Here is a 20,767-nt window from a genome sequence, read left to right on the forward strand (position 1 = left end):
TTGTGTTGATGTTTTTAAGTGACTAAGACTAAGAGAGGAAACCGTCTGGTACAACATCAGCAGTGTTTTTGTTCGCTGATGGGTTTTTTCCACTAATGTTGAAAATGCATTCCTCCTTAGTTGGTTTTTTGAACAGTAGGCATTGCCTCTGTAATGGGAATGGTTTTTGGATATTTATTTGAACTGTATGCAAATTAAAGGAATTAACTTTACCGAGTAATTTGTGATTTTGAAGCCAGATACTGTCCAAGTTATTTGGGCACTGCTGTATTTTTTAAATGGGGCATGGAGTGATTAGCTAGCTAGTTGTTTTTCTTAAGAGAATGCAAAACCTTGTTGTTGCCTTTCAAAACAGATTTTTTAGTCATGTGGTCTTTCTTGTTTCTTATTTATTTACTGGAGTAATTCCTAAGCCACATGAAATGTTTAAATGTCTGTGTAGGACATGGTTTTTTCCACCGTGGTTATGTTAAACATTTTTGCACATTTTTCATGAAACGTTCAGTCATTACAGTAATTTGAGGGAGAAAAATATGCCTATTACATTTGTAAGGATTGTGATTCAGGCCAAAGTAATGAGACAAGTGATCGCCTACGTTTTAGGTATGGTTCCCCAGAATTTAGGCAGTCTGTGCATCCTGACCTGGAGTTATGACTCAGCATCATGGTATTGTGTCACTAATGTATTGCTTCATTACCGCAATGAATTGTGGGTATGGCAGATTTAAATCTCTGTCAGTATTCACCTTTTTCCCCTTGGCTGTTTCCCCCTGCCTTTCTCTTGCCCTCTTCCTCTCTCTGTTTCAGCAGACATGATGGAAGAGCTGCACAGTTTGGACCCACGAAGGCAGGAGCTGCTTGAGGCTCGTTTCACTGGAGTCGGGGTGGCCAAGGTCAGTGAGCGCTGTAGCCTGGTAGGGCAGGGTAAGATCAGGGCCTTCTCAGAGCTGCACTGACTCAGCAGGCTGCGATTGGTCCATGAGATCGACTGACTCAGCATGCTGCGATTGGTCCACGAGATCCACTGACTGTGCTGTGTGAGCAGGCCGTGATTGGTCCCCGAGATCTACTGACTGTGCTGCCTGAGCAGGCCATGATTGGTCCGTGAGATCCACTGACTATGCTGCCTGAGCAGGCCATGATTGGTCTGTGAGATCCACTGACTGTGCTGCCTGAGCAGGCCATGATTGGTCCATGAGATCCACTGACTGTGCTGTGTGAGCTGGCCGTGTTTGGTCCACGAGATCCATGGACTGTGCTGTGTGAGCTGGCCGTGATTGGTCCATGTGATCCACTGACTGTGCTGTGTGAGCAGGCTGTGATTGGTCCCCGAGATCTACTGACTGTGCTGCCTGAGCAGGCCATGATTGGTCCGTGAGATCCACTGACTATGCTGCCTGAGCAGGCCATGATTGGTCCGTGAGATCCACTGACTGTGCTGCCTGAGCAGGCCATGATTGGTCCATGAGATCCACTGACTGTGCTGTGTGAGCTGGCCGTGATTGGTCCACGAGATCCATGGACTGTGCTGTGTGAGCTGGCCGTGATTGGTCCTTGTGATCCACTGACTTTGGTTTGTGAACTGGCCGTGATTGGTCCGTGATTGGTCCGTGAGATCAACTCTACATGCCAGCCAGATCCCTCCGCTACCTCAGGACACCTAGCACCTCCCCCTCTTCGCACCTGCACTTCCAGAACACGTCTCCTGTCTGTTCTGGCCCCACGATGGTGGAATGACCTCCCTGTGGAGGTCAGAACAGCTGAGACATTGACCCATTTCAAACGACGACTGAAGACTCACCTCTTCAGGCTGCACCTCTCCCCATCCCTCCCTACTCCCCTGTAAATGACTGTAAGCTTAGGGTTGTAACTAGGCAGCCGTTTCATAGGTGACTTAGGTGCATTAACTGTCTTAACTACTGCTTGTATTTTTTCCATAAATTGCGTTGTTGCCGTTCTCGTTGTGTTAGTGTTAATCAGTTTAACCTTCAGGGTCCAAGTTGAACTATGGGGTTGTTCCCTGCACTTGGACCGGTACTTCTCTCTAGGGGTTTCGTCATACTTGTTCCTGGTTATGGTTATACACTTTGTTGTACGTCGCTCTGGATAAGAGCGTCTGCCAAATGCCTGTAATGTAATGTAATGTAATGTAATGTAACTGACTGTGCTGCCTGAGCAGGCTGTGATTGGTTCGCGAGATCCACTGACTGTGCTGTGTGAACAGGCTGCAATTGGTCCATTAGATCAGTGTTGTCTGAACAGGAGGGCAGTGATTGGCCCACAAGATTAGCTGTGTCTCTTGCCCTTTTCCATCAGGCCCAGGTGCGGCTCCAGCATGTTTTGGGTTTTAATAGCTGCCTATTAAACAAGAAGAAGATGGGGCAAAGAAATGCAGATGGAATTAATTCCTCCGTTTTTTACTACTTTTGTCGAAAACTATCTGGCCACAGGCGGCCATGCAAAACTTTCCAACAATGTTGCTACAATGTTCTGGCAATGTTATAACACTGACAAAACATGAAATTAGCATTGTGAGAGCATTTTGTGTGAGCTGGCTGGTGGTAAAGCACAAGCTCTGGGAAGCAGGCTGTGGAGCCCGCGGTGAGCGCGATGCCAGTCCGGAGAGCGGGTCCTGGCGCTGGCTGGAGAATGGGGGCCTCCAAACCCACGGCGGCCCACGGGATTGATACCGCCGCCGGCCCGTGACCTTGAATATTGAGGCAGGAGGCCCAGCTGTGACCTTGAACCGCAGGGCAGTGGGCCCACTGTGTTGAAGCGATGCATTGTGGGTTGGGAGGTACTGTTCAGGTGGGCATTGTCCAACAAGATTGCAGACAAGCAAGTTTTTAGCGTTTTCTAAATAACTCATGACTTTCCAGTATTTGACCTGGGTGGACTCACAAGATGTGTCCATTTGTACAGTAATGTAATCCAGCGTTTCTTAAATGGGTTGCAGGAGTGTATGTGGTGGGCCCCGGGATGAAGGTGTTGTCCTCTTGGCTATGTTAGTATGTCACGTGTCCTTGAAGGGTACTGATTTTATCATTTTGGTCGCGATATTAAAAAGTTTAAGAGTTTGATTGATATTTTTACTTTGGAGGGTATGGTGGCAGTATCAGACCCCAGTGCTTCATTGTCTGCCTGGTGTCTACAGTGTTTTAAGAAAAACGCAGCTCAAGAAGGGTAATGACTTGGATCCTAGGGGCCATGTGTTTAACCAGAGACTTTAAAAAAACCTTTTTTTAAGACCAAAACACTTTCTGCTTCTTATATTATCTGGGGTAGGTCATTTTAAAGTTTAGGAGCCCCAAAATGAAAGCGTTGCTGACAGTTTTAATTCAGCATTTAAGTCAGTGGCGGCCAGTTGCATTCCCAGAGGGCTGGAGTGTAGGAAGGTTTTTCCATTAAGTACCTTGGACCAATTAGCTGACTGGCTGCACAATCCCTTTTGACTTGTAGGTTAGACTATGGTAATACACTTCACATGGGTACACAAGAATGGCCTTCCTCTGTTGTTTGTGAGCCTATCAAGAAATGTACCTGAGATATATGGGCACGTAAATGATTGGGCTGCTTAAATCATTGAGAGCAGAAATTATTATGAAGAATCAGACATGGCTGATTTACTCCCCCGAGAGGCTGTAATGGAAAAGCAGCCGCTTGAATCAGGGTGTTTCAGGTGTAGTTGGGGACATCTCAAAAATCCACTTTTTTTGTAGATTGATTGCAATGTGTTTGAGTTGCATGTACCATGAAAAAATGAGTAATTTGCGCAGGGTTTTGGAAGAGCCTGATTGGGCAGTGGGAGGTGGTGGTCCATCTGTCCTGTAAATCAAACGGGGGAAAACCTGGGAGAATATGTTCTGCTTAACCCCTGGGAGAATATGTTCTAGTTAACCCCTTAAGTGAAACCAGCCTGTTTCTGGCCAGTGTGAGTTTATTTGTATTAATTCCGTTCTTTTCCGGTGAAATTTTCAATCTGTCTGGTCACACAATAAACCCTTTGAAAGTTTTAAAATTTCAAAAGAAAAAAAAAAATCTATGCTATGATGGCAGTGTTCTAACAACAAAGGTACCTAGGGAGGTAAAACACGTTTGGGTGGGTGGTCCTCTCCTTCTGTGGAAATCCACATTGGCATCCTTATCGCGGCAATGGTCCTGTGAACAAAATCCGTAGTAATTTTTAGTCCCAAAAACGTGATAACTCAGAGAAACATCAAAAGAATGTTCATTGTTTACTTAACAATTCTCCTGAGGAATTATTGTTATTGTCCATTTTGCCATTGCATACATGCCTGCAGTATTGTGTACACAAAAATGTCACCATCTCTGGTTTATATACACTCTCTGGAACAAGTAAAAAATAAATGTGCTATGTGTAATTGTGGAATGTGTTTGACATGTTGATGGTGGTTGGATATTTGACTAAAACTTCAATCAATGGATTAGTAAACTAGATAGCTAATGTAGTTATTTTCTACAATCTTCCAGACCTGCTACTGTCAGCCGTGGCAAGAGGAGAGCAATGAGGGTGGGGGAGGGTGGCAGGCAGGGGTTAAGGCAGATCATTTCAGCACACTTTTTGCACAAACATATAGTTTACAATAAATAGCATTTTACACCTCATTGACCCATAATATGATTTGGTCTCCTTTTGGAGTCTCCAAATGGCCTTCTTGGGAACCTCCCTAGACATAGCTCAGAAAAAAAACTATGCGGAATGTTGATTATTTGTGGTTTTGTCATCAAATTTGAACCAGGATTTGTCCAGCCTTGTGGCTCTATTGTGTTTCGAAGCTGACCAGCATCTGTATCTGATCAAAAGAAAGTTTTTTAATTGAGAAAAAAACGTTCACTGTTTGAGCTTCTGTTACTTTGTTTCAGTAATATTTGGAGTAATTCAGGCTGTGATGCCCAAAGCTTACCTTTCAGAAGAGACCGGAATTATGCCTGTAGTCAAAAGGATTCAAGAACCGAAACCATTTTATTTTGGGCAGTTCATTTTCAGGCTTGTGTTAAAAATGGGGACATTGCAGAGGAGGTTAAGCAGACGCAGGAAGTAATGGCTTCAGACCTGCTTTTCAAATGTTTGAGCGCCTTTATAATCTTTAAAAGATGAATCGGACAGATGATGACACTTTCTTATTTCTTCCAGTAGTTTTTCCCTCTCTCTCCTACATGTTGATCAACACCAGTTAACACAAAAAGAATGTTTTTTTTGGTTGTCCAGTCAAGCTTTGTGTGTTCAAATATGAAGGTGTCCACAACAAGAGAATACTTGAGATGCGAGAAAAATGTGCGACACTCTTCCGTTGAAAATGGCTGGTTTTTAATTGCATGACTCTTTGGACGAGTATGTGACCAAGTGTAAACTGGGCTCCAGGGACACGCCTGTCTTGGCTTCAGGCCTCTGTTGGAAACCCCAGCTCCCCGAGGGCCACTGTTGCCGTGGCTACGTGACTTTCTGAGTCTCCTTAAAGGTGTGCAGACAGTGGAAGGTGGCGTGTCTCACATTTACCTCTCCACGGAACGTTCCGACCCTTTGGGTCTGTGCACGACCGTGATCTCTGCTCCTGGTATAGAATGGGTACCCACAGATGGTCTTACATACTGTGAACACAGTATCCTGGTTGTCTGAACACAGATCCTGGCTGTCTGAACACTGATCCTGGCTGTCTGAACACTGATCCTGGCTGTCTGAACACTGATCCTGCCTGCCTGAACACAGGCTGCCTCCTTTTGCCTGTCAGCTGATTATTTGGTGGAAACGCTCTTCAATCGCTGTTTTTTGTGTTTTTTGTGCTCAAGCTAAGGCCTGCTTCTAAGTTATGGCAGCCGTTCATTATATGAGCTGCGGGCTCCCGATTGTTCTTTTTCTGATCAGGACCAAATCGTAAGAAATTTTAAGTCATAACGTTGCAACTCGCAAGGAATGAGGTACCATTCCAGACCAATCCAACTGGTTTACGGGCTCCTAATAGTTTTGTGACGCGTCAAAACATTTTTTGCTTGAATTTGTCAGGTGTGAGAGGTCATGCGAGCCAAATCTGTGTTTCAATTCCTGTTGACCAATCAGGAGGTGGCTCCGTGTATGACGTTTTGCCTGTTGTGCTTTGCCGACTGTAAATAATTTCAGTTATTTATGGTGATGTTTGTTTTTCTGGTTCTGTAAAATGGGCTTTTAAAAGCATAGTTATGGTGATTTTGTTGTTTTTCATTGTACCGGACAAATGGGCTTTTAGAAGAATATGGCATAAAAGCTGCCCTTATTACTGTTTAACTATGTTGTTCTGGAAGTCACAATTCACAACAAAAAATACTTTTTTGAACAACATGCACTTTTATTTCAGAGAACACGAATGAGCCGGAGCTGCGTCTATTGTCATCACAATTCTGTTTTAATTAAGATTCGTTTAAAATTAGCCCAATAAACTAGCGAGCAGATTACAGATTATCAGAATAAGCCTTCTAGATAATGCATTACTTGAAATCGGTTTTGTGGTTTGGTTTGCTGGCCAGATGATAAAGCAGTCAGTTCTACATATCCTCGATCCCGCAGGTCGGCACTCAGAGAACTGGTGCAGCAGTGTTCCAAACCCCTGGCTATGTTTCTGGTTCTGTAGCCTGAGCCTGAGCGGAGAGAATCAGGGCAGAGAGAATCAGGGCTGCAAATGCTCTGGTGTGTTTCCGGCTTCTGAGCTGTCCCTCTGGTGTAACCGTTCATGAACCACATCAAACAGGAGAGGGGAGAGAGGCGTGCCTCAAACAGGAGAGGGGAGAGAGGTGTGCCTCAAACAGGAGAGGGGAGAGAGGCGTGCCTCAAACAGGAGAGGGGAGACAGGCGTGCCTCAAACAGGAGAGGGGGGAGAGGCGTGCCTCAAACAGGAGAGGGGAGAGAGGCGTGCCTCAAACAGGAGAGGGGAGAGAGGTGTGCCTCAAACAGGAGAGGGGAGAGAGGCGTGCCTCAAACAGGAGAGGGGAGAGGGGCGTGCCTCAAACAGGAGAGGGGAGAGAGGTGTGCCTCAGACAGGAGAGGGGAGAGAGGCGTGCCTCAAACAGGAGAGGGGAGAGAGGCGTGCCTCAAACAGGAGAGGGGAGAGAGGCGTGCCTCAGACAGGAGAGGGGAGAGAGGCGTGCCTCAAACAGGAGAGGGGAGAGAGGCGTGCCTCAAACAGGAGAGGGGAGAGAGGCGTGCCTCAGACAGGAGAGGGGAGAGAGGCGTGCCTCAAACAGGAGAGGGGAGAGAGGCGTGCCTCAAACAGGAGAGGGGAGAGAGGCGTGCCTCCTTTCACGTACCAATGTCTTCCACAGGGTCCAGGAAACAATGAGTCATCCAACCAGAGTCTGTGCAGTGTGGGATCCCTGAGTGACAAAGAGCTGGAGGTCAGTGGAATACAGCTGACTTTAACCGCTCCCCCCGAAGCATGCACACACACACACACACACACACACACACTGCTTTAACCCCCCTCCCCCCGACGCACGCACACACACGCACACACACGCACACACCATCCCTTAAACACACTCACTCACTCATCTACTTGTTCAGACCTTGTGGAATGTTCTAGCAAATGGCTTTTGATGGCTCTACCTGTATAAGGGCATTGGATATGATGGGTGTGTCTGTAAGGGTGTTGGATGTGATGGGTGTGTCTGTGTAAGGGCGTTGGATGTGATGGGTGAGTCTGTGTAAGGGCGTTGGATGTGATGGGTGAATCTGTGTAAGGGTGATGGATGTGATGGGTGAGTCTGTGTAAGGGTGATGGATGTGATGGGTGTGTCTGTGTAAGGGCGTTGGATGTGATGGGTGAGTCTGTGTAAGGGTGATGGATGTGATGGGTGAGTCTGTGTAAGGGTGATGGATATGAAGGCTGTGTTTTTGTTTTTCTGTCAGACCCCTGAGAAGAAGCCCAATGACCAGAGGAACAGGAAGAGGAAAGGGGACCCATTTGACTGCAGCCAAGGTGAGGCTGCCATTTCCTAGCCTGTGCTGTCCAAATGGTTCACTAATGTCACTCTTCTGTTTTTTATTTTGTTTGAACAACAGCCACTAGTTCTACGACAAGATGTATATTAAAAACGACAAAAATAATAAAGGTGGATAACTCAGTCGTGATAACTTAATGGTGGTAAACAGAAAGTAGCTCCACCAGTCACGGAGAATGAATGTTCTTAGCAGCTAATAGCACCATGCTGACGGATTGGCAGACACTGCTTCCTCCTAATACCCACAGGATGCCAAAGAAGCATCGCCTGAAAGTATCCACCAATCACAGTCACCAATATTAACGACATACTTGATTGGTCCAGCCCTTCTGTTTTTTTCCCCCCAGCAAGATGGCATCGCAACTGTTTTATCTCTTGTTTTATTGTCTGGTGTGTGGTGCAGTTTCATCGATTCTCTCTCTCCACATGCGGAATGACTTCAGCTACACCCGTTTTTTTTTCTTCTCTGTTTCAGGGAAAGGAGGAACAAGAGGCCATAAAATTAGCGATTATTTTGAGGTGAGTAAATGCATCGGGGACACTGAGGTGGCATACTCTGTCATCGCCGTAGATATTTATGGTGGGGGGGGGCGGTTCTGTCTCTTCGGTGGAAAAGAAATCTGGATCCCCTTGTGTCAGTCCCCAGGATGTGATTATGGATTTGAGATGTCTTAGCCGAAAGTAAAGAACTTGGTTATTTAAGAATCTCACAAATCAATAGATTTTGTGCTCTTTGACTGCTGATAACAGGAGTGAATGTGCAGTAAAAACTAAACTAGTGGCCCCAGAGACGGGGCTCCAGAGTGCGGCCAATTGGTTGCATTTTGCAACCATTTAAATTTTCACTGCAAGTGAAGTTTTTGGCTTGTCTCTCTAGAGTGAGTTGCAGAGTAGGTGAGAATTATTGCAGCAACCCTTGTTGGTTGAATGACTGCCTCCTGAATCCTGTGTTGGGAGGGGCAGACTCTTCCACATGGCATGGCAGTGTGAAGCCAGTTGCTGTTTTGTGAGCTGTTTAAAAACCGTAACATTAGCGAAAAGTGGATGTTTGTCTGTTCACTCTCGCTTAGTCGTCTTCCTGTTGGAGTCGTCTTCTGATATTATGCATTACAAACTGCGAGTTTAACTGGCAAGCTAACAAGCTGGCTACATTAGCAGTGTCTTCCATGCTTCTCAGTTTGTTGTTTTACACCATTCAGATTCAGTTGATAGCACAAAAAATGCCATCTCAGCTGTTAGAACGATATTCATCTCCTGTGTCTGTCCAGCTAACGTAGTAGCTTGCCATTTTGTCAGCTTGGAGTTACATCCAATCACTCAACATACTGGTAACCAAAAAATAAATGGAAGCTAACAGCTAGCTAGCACGAGTTGCACAGCGAAGTACAGTACATTACTTCCATTAAGCAGACGCTCTTATCCAGAAGAACTTACATTAAAGAGAAACACAAGATTAGTAATACGAGTAGTAGTACCAGACCTGGTTAGCAAAATTCCCAGACGGCTAGTAAACGTGCAGCATCACTGAATCACTAGTGCGCTATGGTAACCAAGAGCCAAATTCCAAACTGTAAATGCATATCGACTATGTACGTAACATATGAATTTATAAATACTCCCAATTCTATTTGCTGGAGGGTCAAATGTTCCCAAAACACACTTCTGTTTTTCCTTGTTATTCATACTTCGCAATTCCCCCACGGATTTCTGTTTAATCGTTTAATAGTTATTTAACTGTATTTTTATTATTGTTTAGTGGGATCTTTGTCTGTGTTCCGGAAAGCAAGCTGAAATTTGTTTATTACAATATATTTTTTCAGGTTCTTTCTGTGTATAAAGTTGATTTTAAATAAATTTTAAAAACGGACCTATTGCTCGGTGCTGCTGAAATGTTTTGGTGCCGCCAGCTGAGAACTGAAGAGGCAGCAGTGTGTTTGTTGAGACTGGAGCCCTGGGAGACGCACAGGGTGGGGAAAATGAGGATTTCCTGCTTAATCAGGAAAAAAGGAAAAGTGCTTCTTAATCGGAGTGTGTCCGTTGATTTCTCTTACACCTTCGTCTTCTTCCTGCCTCGGTCCTGTTCCTCTTGTGGCCCCTCTCGCTCTCAGTTTGCGGGTGGCAGCGGTCCTGGGACCAGCCCGGGTAGGAGTGTCCCGCCACTGGTCCGCTCTTCTCCTCAGCATTCCCTCTCCAACCCGCCAGCCTCGGTGAGTACACTCACACACACACTCACACTCACACACACACTCACACACACTCACACTCACACACACACTCACACACACTCACACTCACACACACACTCACACACACACTCACACACTCACACTCACACACTCACACACACTCACACACTCACACACACACACTCTCACACTAACACACACACACACACACACACACACACACTCACACACACGCACTCTCACACACACACTCACACACACACACACACACACACACACACACACACACACACACTCACCTACTCACACACACTCACACTCACACACACACACACACTCACACTCACACTCACACACACGCACTCTCACACTAACACACACACACACACACTCACACTCACACACACTCACACACACTCACACACTCACACACACACACTCTCACACACACTCACACACACGCACTCTCACACACACACTCACACACACACACACACACACACACACACACACACTCTCACACACACACACACACACACACACACACACACACACACACTCACCTACTCACACACACTCACACTCACACACACACACACACTCACACTCACACTCACACACACGCACTCTCACACTAACACACACACACACACACTCACACTCACACTCACACACACTCACACACACTCACACACACACACACTCACACACACACACTCACACTCACACACACGCACTCTCACACTAACACACACACACTCATACTCTCACTCATACTCACTCTCACACACACTCACACACACAGACACACACACTCACTCACTCACACACACACACACACACTCACACTCACACTCTCACACACACGCACTCTCACACTAACACTCACACACACACACACACACACTCACACACACTCTCACACTCACACACACACACTCTCACACTAACACACACACACACTCATACTCTCACACACACTCATACTCACTCTCACACACACACACACACACACACACACTCACACTCACACTCTCACACTCTCACAAACATGCACACACACACACACTCTCACACACTCTCACTCCAAACACTCTCACTCCCACACACACACACACACATATATACACACTCACACTCTCACACACACTGCACACACTCACACACTCTCACACACACATGCACACACGCCACACACACACACATGCATACTTGCATGCATGCATGCATGCATGCATGCACACATCACATGGCACACGTACTGGACAGAACAGTGTCTTCCACTAGGGAAAAGGAAGCACATTTATCTCCCTTTATTTTTATTAGTCTTATAAAGTGTTTTAAGCCTGTAATGTTGTAAAAGGTTGTTCATGAGACCTGTCTTGTAGCAGTGAAGCTGTTTAAATGAGACCTGTGGTGTTTAGCCCTATCTGATTGGGTGGAGCTTCATTAGTGTCTAGAAGAGGAATGCTTAACTGTTGTTGTTTTTCCTGTGTGTGCGCATGTATGTGTGTGTGTGTGTGTGTACGTGTGTTTGTGTGTTTGTGCGCGTGTGTGTGTGTGTGTGTGTGTGTGTGTGTGCGCGCGCATATACGTGTGTGTGTGTGTGTGTGTGTGTGTGTGCTTGTTTGACAGGTGCAGCAGGGCAGCCCTTCCTCCACAGGCTCTGCTAACACTGACCATTCCTCCTGCTCGCTGAAACCTGGCCTGCTCCACCTACACCACAAAGCAACACAGGTAGTGTAGAGCACACCTCCATGTCCACAGAGTACAGAGAGCAGACACACAGGTAGAGCACACCTCCACCTCCACAGAGTACAGAGAGCAGACACACAGGTAGAGCACACCTCCACCTCCACAGAGTACAGAGAGCAGACACACAGGTAGAGCACACCTCCACCTTCACAGAGTACAGAGAGCAGACACACAGGTAGAGCACACCTCCACCTCCACAGAGTACAGAGAGCAGACACACAGGTAGAGCACACCTCCACCTTCACAGAGTACAGAGAGCAGACACACAGGTAGAGCACACCTCCACCTCCACCTCCACAGAGTACAGAGAGCAGACACACAGGTAGAGCACACCTCCACAGAGTACAGAGAGCAGACACGCACTGCAAATAAGTGTATTCAGCATTCAGATGTCCAGTCTGTCCTGTGAAGAATGACTTTGGCCCTGAAGCTAACCTCAGGTTTAGGATCTTTTTCTCCTTGCTCAGGAAAACAGAGGGTTGATGGGTGATTTTGTTTTGGGTGAAGAAAGGGTGTTAGCATGTGTATTTGAACAGAGGACTGCTCATAAAACCATTTCAGACGACTTGTTTCCGACGTGGCTTTCGATGGAAACAAAACTGCCACCTGACAACAAAAAAGCTTTGAAACTGTTACTCAGGTGAAAAAGCATAACTTCAGCCGTTGAGCACAGCGTGGGCCTGTGTGTCCCCACAGTCCGACCTGACCGTCGAGAAGCTGACGGCGCTGGAGAAGAACAAGAGCTCAGACCTGGAGAAGAAGGAGGGGCGCATCGACGACTTGCTGCGGGTGAGACTCCGCCCACCGCGTTCTCACCGCCCTGTGCGTTTCCTCCCACAATTCCCTTCTCTTTCTTTCTCTGCATAAGGCCCCAATTCAACCAGTGTTTGCCCTCAACTTTGACTGTTGGGTAAAAGAATGAGTTATTTTTCTTTGCGGACACAGTTTGGCAAGTTCAGCGATCGCTAAAACTAACTTGCCTGACTGAGTTTGTGAAGGGAGAACGATAACACTTGCATTTGTATGTCAAAGTTCAGGACAACTGTTGATTGAATTGAGGCCTCAGCATTTAGATTAGAAGTTGTTGTCCTGTAGTCTGATTGATCAAGTGAATTTTAGCCACTGCTGTGTTACAGATCAGCTCATAGTACTGTAAGGTTATGAGCAGCCTGGTCAGGCTCATAGTACTGTAAGGTTATGAGCAGCCTGATCAGGCTCATAGTGCGGTAAGGATATAAGCAGTCTGGTCAGGCTCATAGTGCTGTAAGGTTATGAGCAGCCTGGTCAGGCTCATAGTGCTGTAAGGTTATGAGCAGCCTGGTCAGGCTCATAGTACTGTAAGGTTATGAGCAGCCTGGTCAGGCTCATAGTGCTGTAAGGTTATGAGCAGCCTGGTCAGGCTCATAGTGCTGTAAGGTTATGAGCAGCCTGGTCAGGCTCATAGTGCTGTAAGGTTATGAGCAGCCTGGTCAGGCTCATAGTGCTGTAAGGTTATGAGCATTCTGGTCAGGCTCATAGTGCGGTAAGGATATAAGCAGTCTGGTCAGGCTCATAGTACTGTAAGGTTATGAGCAGCCTGGTCAGGCTCATAGTGCTGTAAGGTTATGAGCAGCCTGGTCAGGCTCATAGTGCTGTAAGGTTATGAGCAGCCTGGTCAGGCTCATAGTGCTGTAAGGTTATGAGCAGCCTGGTCAGGCCCATAGTACTGTAAGGTTATGAGCAGCCTGGTCAGGCCCATAGTACTGTAAGGTTATAAGCAGCCTGGTCAGGCTCATAGTGCTGTAAGGTTATGAGCAGCCTGGTCAGGCTCATAGTGCTGTAAGGTTATGAGCAGCCTGGTCAGGCTCATAGTGCTGTAAGGTTATGAGCAGCCTGGTCAGGCTCATAGTGCTGTAAGGTTATGAGCAGCCTGGTCAGGCTCATAGTGCTGTAAGGTTATGAGCAGCCTGGTCAGGCTCATAGTGCTGTAAGGTTATGCACACCCTGGTCAGGCTCATAGTGCTGTAACGCCTGTGTGTGTGTGTGTGTGTGTGTGTGTGTATTCCAGGCGAACTGTGACCTGAGGAGGCAGATAGATGAGCAGCAGCGGATGTTGGAGCGGTACAAAGAACGTCTGAACAAGTGCGTCACCATGAGCAAGAAGCTGCTCATTGAGAAGGTGGGTGTGATTTCACCCTTGTGATCAGCCCTGAATCAGCCCCCCCAACACAGCCCCCAGCACAGCCCCCAGCACAGCCACCAGAACAGCCCCCAGGACAACCCCCAGCACAGCCACCAGAACAGCCCCCAGGACAGCCCCCAGCACAGCCTCCAGGACAGCCCCCAGCACAGCCCCCATCACAGACCCCTGAAAACCCCCCATCACAGACCCCCGCAAACCCCCCAGCACAGCCCCCAGCACAGCCCCCATCACAGACCCCTGAAAACCCCCCAGCACAGCCCCCAGCAAACATGTTCCACACATACAGGAACTTCACAGGCATCAATGGCTCCCACCTCTGCCTGGGTGTTCCACAAATGCAGGGACTTCACAGGCTTCAATGTGCCCATCAGCAACTGCCATGCAGCTTTGTTCTAGCTGACAGCCCACCAAGCCAATTAGTTATTTAGTAACTACTTTTTTTAAATTTTTTTTTGTTTTAGCCCAGCACTAACACCTGATTCTGCTTATCAGTATTGAAGACCACGGTCGGTTAATTAGCTGAAACAGGCGTCATAGTGCTGGGCTGTAACAGAAACCTGTTCCCACACCGGCCCTTTGCAGATGAGACTGGACCCCTGTTGTCTCAGAAAAGAACCACAACAGCCCTGTTTCCCTTTCCATGCCATAGATCTGAAAGGCTTTGATGGCCCTGGGGGCCCCTCTGTTCTGGGTCAGCACTTTGGGTGACAGGAGTGATTTTAAATGTGCTTTATAAGTGAACTTGGCTGGACCAATCAGGAGTGTAAGCAATGATGATTCACCGTCTAGCGTATTTAACTTATGTCACCAAGCTCTGATTGTTATTATATACTGCTGGGTTGCCTTTGACATTCGATGTTCACTCTTTGGTATTACCTGTGAGAACACTTAGAGAAGATGGTGGGCAGCAGTTATCCAAGACTGTCCACAGCTTTTTGGAGACTGTTCTGCTGCCAATCAGACATGAATCAGGCATGCAAATCAAACGGGTGTGAAATAGCTCATGGTTCTTGCCTGTTCTTGTCAGCATTAATGGCTGACTGCATCCTACTGTCCTTTTCGCAAAAATAACAATGAGTGTCTGGACTTTGTCAGGACTCCATGTCTGCAATGATGTGTCTTCTCCCAGCACTGCTATTGCTTTTACATTAACCTTAACCTTTATTTAAAAAAATGGCTGCTGTTTCGATAACTTCGTTATAGAACGCTGGGGCCAGCTTGAACTGTAGCAGTTTGAATATAGTTGTCAAGGCAACATGTCCTCTGCGACGTACCTTGAAAACCGTACCAGTACTGGGTATGTGGTGGGACCAGGTCCTCTCAGCAGAACCAGGCCTTTACTCTTCTGTTTCATTTGACTGATCGACTGTACGCCCACTGCTCCCAGAGGAACCGAACCACAATAGAAAAACACACATGCCTGCCCAGCACAGCTGTGGTCCTGTCGCTGGGTGGAAGCAGCGTGCTGGTGATGTCACAGGTGATCTCATAGGCACGTGTGGCAGGTAGAATGTGTTTCAGGTATGATGTGTGGCAGATATGATGTGTGGCAGGTAGGGCAGGTATGATGTGTGGCAGGTAGGGCAGGTATGATGTGTGGCAGGTAGGGAAGGTATGATGTGTGGCAGGTAGGGTAGGTATGATGTGTGGCAGGTATGATTGGTGGCAGGTAGGGCAGGCATGATGTGTGGCAGGTAGGGCAGGTATGATGTGTGGCAGGTAGGGCAGGTATGATGTGTGGCAGGTAGGGCAGGTATGATGTGTGGTAGGTAGGGAAGGTATGATGTGTGGCAGGTAGGGCAGGTATGATTGGTGGCAGGTAGGATGTGTGGCAGGTAGGGCAGGTATGATGTGTGGCAGGTAGGGCAGGTATGATTGGTGGCAGGTAGGATGTGTGGCAGGTAGGGCAGGTATGATTGGTGGCAGGTAGGATGTGTGGCAGGTATAATGAGTGGCAGGTATTATTGGTGGCTGGTATGATTGATAAAAGGCCCGTGGCAGGTATGATTAGTAGCAGGTATGATGTGGGACAGGTTTGATTGGTGGCTGGGATGATTGGTGGAAGGTGTATGGCAGGTATGATTGGTGGCAGGTAGGGTGTGGCAGGTAGGATGTGGGACAGGTGTGATTGGTGGAAGGTGTGTGGCTGGTATGATGTGGCAGGTATGATTGGTGGAAGGCGTATGGCAGGTATGATTGGTGGCAGGTAGGATGTGGGACAGGTATGATTGGTGGCAGGTGTGATTGGTGGAAGGTGTGTGTCTGGTATGATGCGGCAGGTATGATTGGTGGAAGGCGTATGGCAGGTATGATTGGTGACAGGTAGGATGTGGGGCAGGTATGATTGCTGGCAGGTATGATTGGTGGAAGGTGTGTGGCTGGTAGGATGTGGCAGGTATGATGTGGGATGGGTATGATTGGTGGCAGGTATGATTGATGGAAGGCGTATGGCAGGTATGATTGGTGACAGGTAGGATGTGGGGCAGGTATGATTGCTGGCAGGTATGATTGGTGGAAGGTGTGTGGCTGGTAGGGTGTGGCAGGTACAATGTGGGATGGGTATGATTGGTGGCAGGTATGATTGGTGGAAGGTGTGTGGCTGGTATGATGTGGCAGGTAGGATGTGTTGTATGATTGGTGGAAGGTGTGTGGCTGGTATGATGTGGCAGGTAGGATGTGTTGTATGATTGGTGGTGCGCTCTTTGCAGTCGAAGCAGGAGAAGATGGCGTGCCGGGACAAGAGCATGCAGGACAGGCTGCGGCTCGGCCACTTCACCACCGTGCGGCACGGAGCCTCCTTCACCGAGCAGTGGAGCGACGGGTACGCCTTCCAGAACCTCATCAAGTGAGTCTGCCCCGCCCTCGCTGAGCCTGGCTCCTCCCCTCAGCCATGCCCTGTCCTGAACCTAGCCCCATCCGCCAGGAGATCTGACACTCAGCCTGACCCCACCCCTCAGCAAATCTGACCCTCAGTCTGACCCCCCCCCCCAGCCAGTCTGACCCTCAGCCTGACCCTGCCCCCTCAGCCAATCTGACCCTCAGCCTGACCCTGCCCCCCCCCCCAGTCAGTCTGACCCTCAGCCTGACCCTGCCCCCCCCCAGCCAGTCTGACCCTCAGCCTGACCCTGCCCCCCCAGCCAATTTGACCCTCAGCCTGACCCCACCCCTCAGAAAATCTGACCCCCAGTCTGACCCCCCCCCCCCCCCCAGTCAATCTGACCCTCAGCCTGACCCTGCCCCCCCAGCCAATCTGACCCTCAGCCTGACCCTGCCCAGCCAATTTGGTTGTTGACTGATGCTTATTCTGGCCTGGAGGCAGGTGACTGATGCTTATTCTGGCCTGGAGGCAAGTGACTGATGCTTATTCTGGTCTGGAGGCAGGTGACTGATGTTTATTCTGGCCTGGAGGCAGGTGACTGATGCTTATTCTGGCCTGGAGGCAGGTGACTGATGCTTATTCTAGTCTGGAGGCAGGTGACTGATGCTTATTCTGGTCTGGAGGCAGGTGACTGATGCTTATTCTAGTCTGGAGGCAGGTGACTGATGTTTATTCTGGCCTGGAGGCAGGTGACTGATGTTTATTCTGGCCTGGAGGCAGGTGACTGATGCTTATTCTGGTCTGGAGGCAGGTGACTGATGCTTATTCTGGTCTGGAGGCAGGTGACTGATGCTTATTCTGGCCTGGAGGCAGGTGACTGATGTTTATTCTGGTCTGGAGGCAGGTGACTGATGCTTATTCTGGCCTGGAGGCAGGTGACTGATGCTTATTCTGGTCTGGAGGCAGGTGACTGATGCTTATTCTGGCCTGGAGGCAGGTGACTGATGTTTATTCTGGTCTGGAGGCAGGTGACTGATGCTTATTCTGGCCTGGAGGCAGGTGACTGATGTTTATTCTGGTCTGGAGGCAGGTGACTGATGCTTATTCTGGCCTGGAGGCAGGTGACTGATGTTTATTCTGGTCTGGAGGCAGGTGACTGATGCTTATTCTGGCCTGGAGGCAGGTGACTGATGTTTATTCTGGTCTGGAGGCAGGTGACTGATGCTTATTCTGGCCTGGAGGCAGGTGACTGATGCTTATTCTGGTCTGGAGGCAGGTGACTGATGCTTATTCTGGCCTGGAGGCAGGTGACTGATGTTTATTGTGGTCTGGAGGCAGGTGACTGATGCTTATTCTGGCCTGGAGGCAGGTGACTGATGCTTATTCTGGTCTGGAGGCAGGTGATACTCGGAGGTGGAGTGAGTTTGGTGGTAATTTCGTCCCCAGCTCCTCGACTGCTTTGACCAAGCCCCTCTCCCCTCCTGCTCGTTTGGCCCCGCCCACTCACTGTGTGTGTCTCTGCCCATCCGGAACAGGCAGCAGGAGAGGATAAACTCGCAGCGGGAGGACATCGAACGGCAGAGGAAGCAGCTGGCCAAGAGGAAGCCCCCCGCCATGGGCCAGACCCCGCCCCCCAACCTGGAGCCAAACAAACGCAAGAGCAAGACCAACGGCGCAGAGAGCGAAACGTAGGGAACGTGCCTCCTCCCCGGCACCCCCCACTGCTTAATCTGAGCCTTCACCCTGCCCCCTCCCCACTGCTTAATCTGAGCCTTCACCCTGCCCCCTCCCCAGCGCCTTCACCCTGCCCCCTCCCCACTGCTTAATCTGAGCCTTCACCCTGCCCCCTCCCCAGCGCCTTCACCCTGCCCCCTCCCCAGTGCCTTCACCCTGCCCCCTCCCCAGCACCTTCACCCTGCCCCTTCCCCACTGCTTAATCTGAGCCTTCACCCTGCCCCCTCCCCAGTGCCTTCACCCTGCCCCCTCCCCAGCGCTTAATCTGAGCCTTCACCCTGCCCCCTCCCCACTGCTTAATCTGAGCCTTCACCCTGCCCCCTCCCCACTGCTTAATCTGAGCCTTCACCCTGCCCCCTCCCCACTGCTTAATCTGAGCCTTCACCCTGCCCCCTCCCCACTGCTTAATCTGAGCCTTCACCCTGCCCCCTCCCCAGCGCCTTCACCCTGCCCCCTCCCCACTGCTTAATCTGAGCCTTCACCCTGCCCCCTCCCCAGCGCCTTCACCCTGCCCCCTCCCCACTGCTTAATCTGAGTCTTCACCCTGCCCCCTCCCCACTGCTTAATCTGAGTCTTCACCCTGCCCCCTCCCCACTGCTTAATCTGAGCCTTCACCCTGCCCCCTCATGGGCGAGGCTGAATATGAACTCTGACCCCGCCCCCTCTTCCCAGTTGTAATTTAGTCTGCACTCTGACTCCGCCCCTCACTCTGAGCTTAATGCTGCTGTGTGGTTGCTATGGCTACTCTGTGTGTTTCAGGGGTTTAGAGTTCCCTTCGGAGTTTTACTCTTTCCTCACATTATTCTGTTGGATTTGCTTACCTCTCATATAGCTGCGCCATAATATGACATACCATAACATACATAACATAACATACCATAATATGACATACCATAACATACCATAGCATAACATACCATAATATAACATACCATAACATAATTACGGGAACAGGCCATTCAGCCCAACAATGCTCGCCATTTTCCTGACTAAATTAGTGCTCTGATTACCTACAGACTAGATGGTATCGAACACTGTAGGCCTATCAAGCCTTGTCTTAGTCTTGATAATCCCAAAATAATCCCAAGGGGTCACATAGCTCAAGAGGTAAGAGCAGTTGTCTGGTAGTTGGAGGGTTGCCGGTTTGATCCCCGCCCTGGGCATGTCGAAGTGTCCCTGAGTAAGACACGTAACCCCTAACTGCTCTGGTGAATGAGAGGCATCAATTGTAAAGCGCTTTGGATAAAAGCACTATATAAATTCAGTCCATTTACCATTTAGTTTCTGCCTCTACTACGTGACCTGGCAGGCTATTCCACACATTGACTACTCTCTGTGTGAAAAAATTCTAACGTCAGTATGGAATTTACCTTTTGTTAATTTCAATGTCATACCGGTTAAAACCAGCTATCTTTCCAATTATCGCCTACATTTGTATGAAATCCAGCCCTGAATGCAGATAGTCCACAGTTTTTGTGACGTGTCTTGAAAAGGTCATGATCTGGTGTGTTTTTCTGTGCCGTCAGGTTGACGCTCGCGGAGTACCATGAGCAGGAGGAGATCTTTAAGCTCCGGCTGGGCCATCTGAAGAAGGTGCAGTCCTGCCTCTCTGAGCGCGCGTGGCTGTTTGTGTCATCGAGTGGGTCTGTGTGTCTGCCTGTTCTGTCCGTGTGTCTGCCTGCTCTGTCCATCTGTCTGGGGCGCTGAGTGCTTGACCTCGGGGAGGCCTTTGTGCTGTCCGTGTGTGTTTGCGTGCCTGCGTGTGTGTGTGTGCATTAATGTGCACGTATGTGTGAATGTGTGTATACCGTCTGTGTCGTGAGTAAACCACGTATCTCCAAAAATGTAATTCTCAGAAACGGTAGAATACGGCTTCTGTTTTACGCATATCAAGCTGCAATCAGAATTTTATATTTTGGGGTTTTGAAAGGACTGTATTAGGTGTTGACTGCAAGCCAATGTGCCCGTATGAGAACCATGTGTCACAGTTTGTGAGTGTGTGTGTGCGGGTGCGGGTGCGGGTGCGGGTGCGGGTGCGGGTGCGGGTGCGGGTGCGGGTGCGGGTGCGGGTGCGGGTGCGAGTGAGTGAGTGAGTGAGTGAGT

General features: G+C 48.8%; 1 protein-coding gene across 5 annotated transcripts in view; it reads left to right on the forward strand.

Moving 5' to 3' along the window:
• LOC118216803 (serine/threonine-protein kinase tousled-like 2) overlaps nt 1-20,767 on the forward strand; it is a 40,224-nt gene that overhangs the window by 1,897 nt on the left and 17,560 nt on the right. For 2 of the 5 annotated variants that reach the window (XM_035398309.1, XM_035398305.1), the window contains exons 2-12: nt 808-893; nt 7,312-7,383; nt 7,898-7,967; nt 8,465-8,508; nt 10,098-10,196; nt 11,811-11,912; nt 12,627-12,719; nt 13,978-14,088; nt 16,821-16,957; nt 18,466-18,618; nt 20,191-20,257. In XM_035398309.1, the coding sequence (XP_035254200.1) occupies nt 813-893; nt 7,312-7,383; nt 7,898-7,967; nt 8,465-8,508; nt 10,098-10,196; nt 11,811-11,912; nt 12,627-12,719; nt 13,978-14,088; nt 16,821-16,957; nt 18,466-18,618; nt 20,191-20,257 (1,029 nt within the window). In that variant the 5' untranslated portion in view covers nt 808-812. The remainder of the gene's footprint in view (nt 1-807; nt 894-7,311; nt 7,384-7,897; nt 7,968-8,464; nt 8,509-10,097; nt 10,197-11,810; nt 11,913-12,626; nt 12,720-13,977; nt 14,089-16,820; nt 16,958-18,465; nt 18,619-20,190; nt 20,258-20,767) is intronic. The other 3 variants (XM_035398310.1, XM_035398306.1, XM_035398307.1) reach the window with 2 other exon arrangements.

Source organism: Anguilla anguilla, chromosome 17 (genome assembly GCF_013347855.1).
Source record: "Anguilla anguilla isolate fAngAng1 chromosome 17, fAngAng1.pri, whole genome shotgun sequence".
Taxonomy (NCBI): Eukaryota; Metazoa; Chordata; class Actinopteri; order Anguilliformes; family Anguillidae; genus Anguilla; species Anguilla anguilla.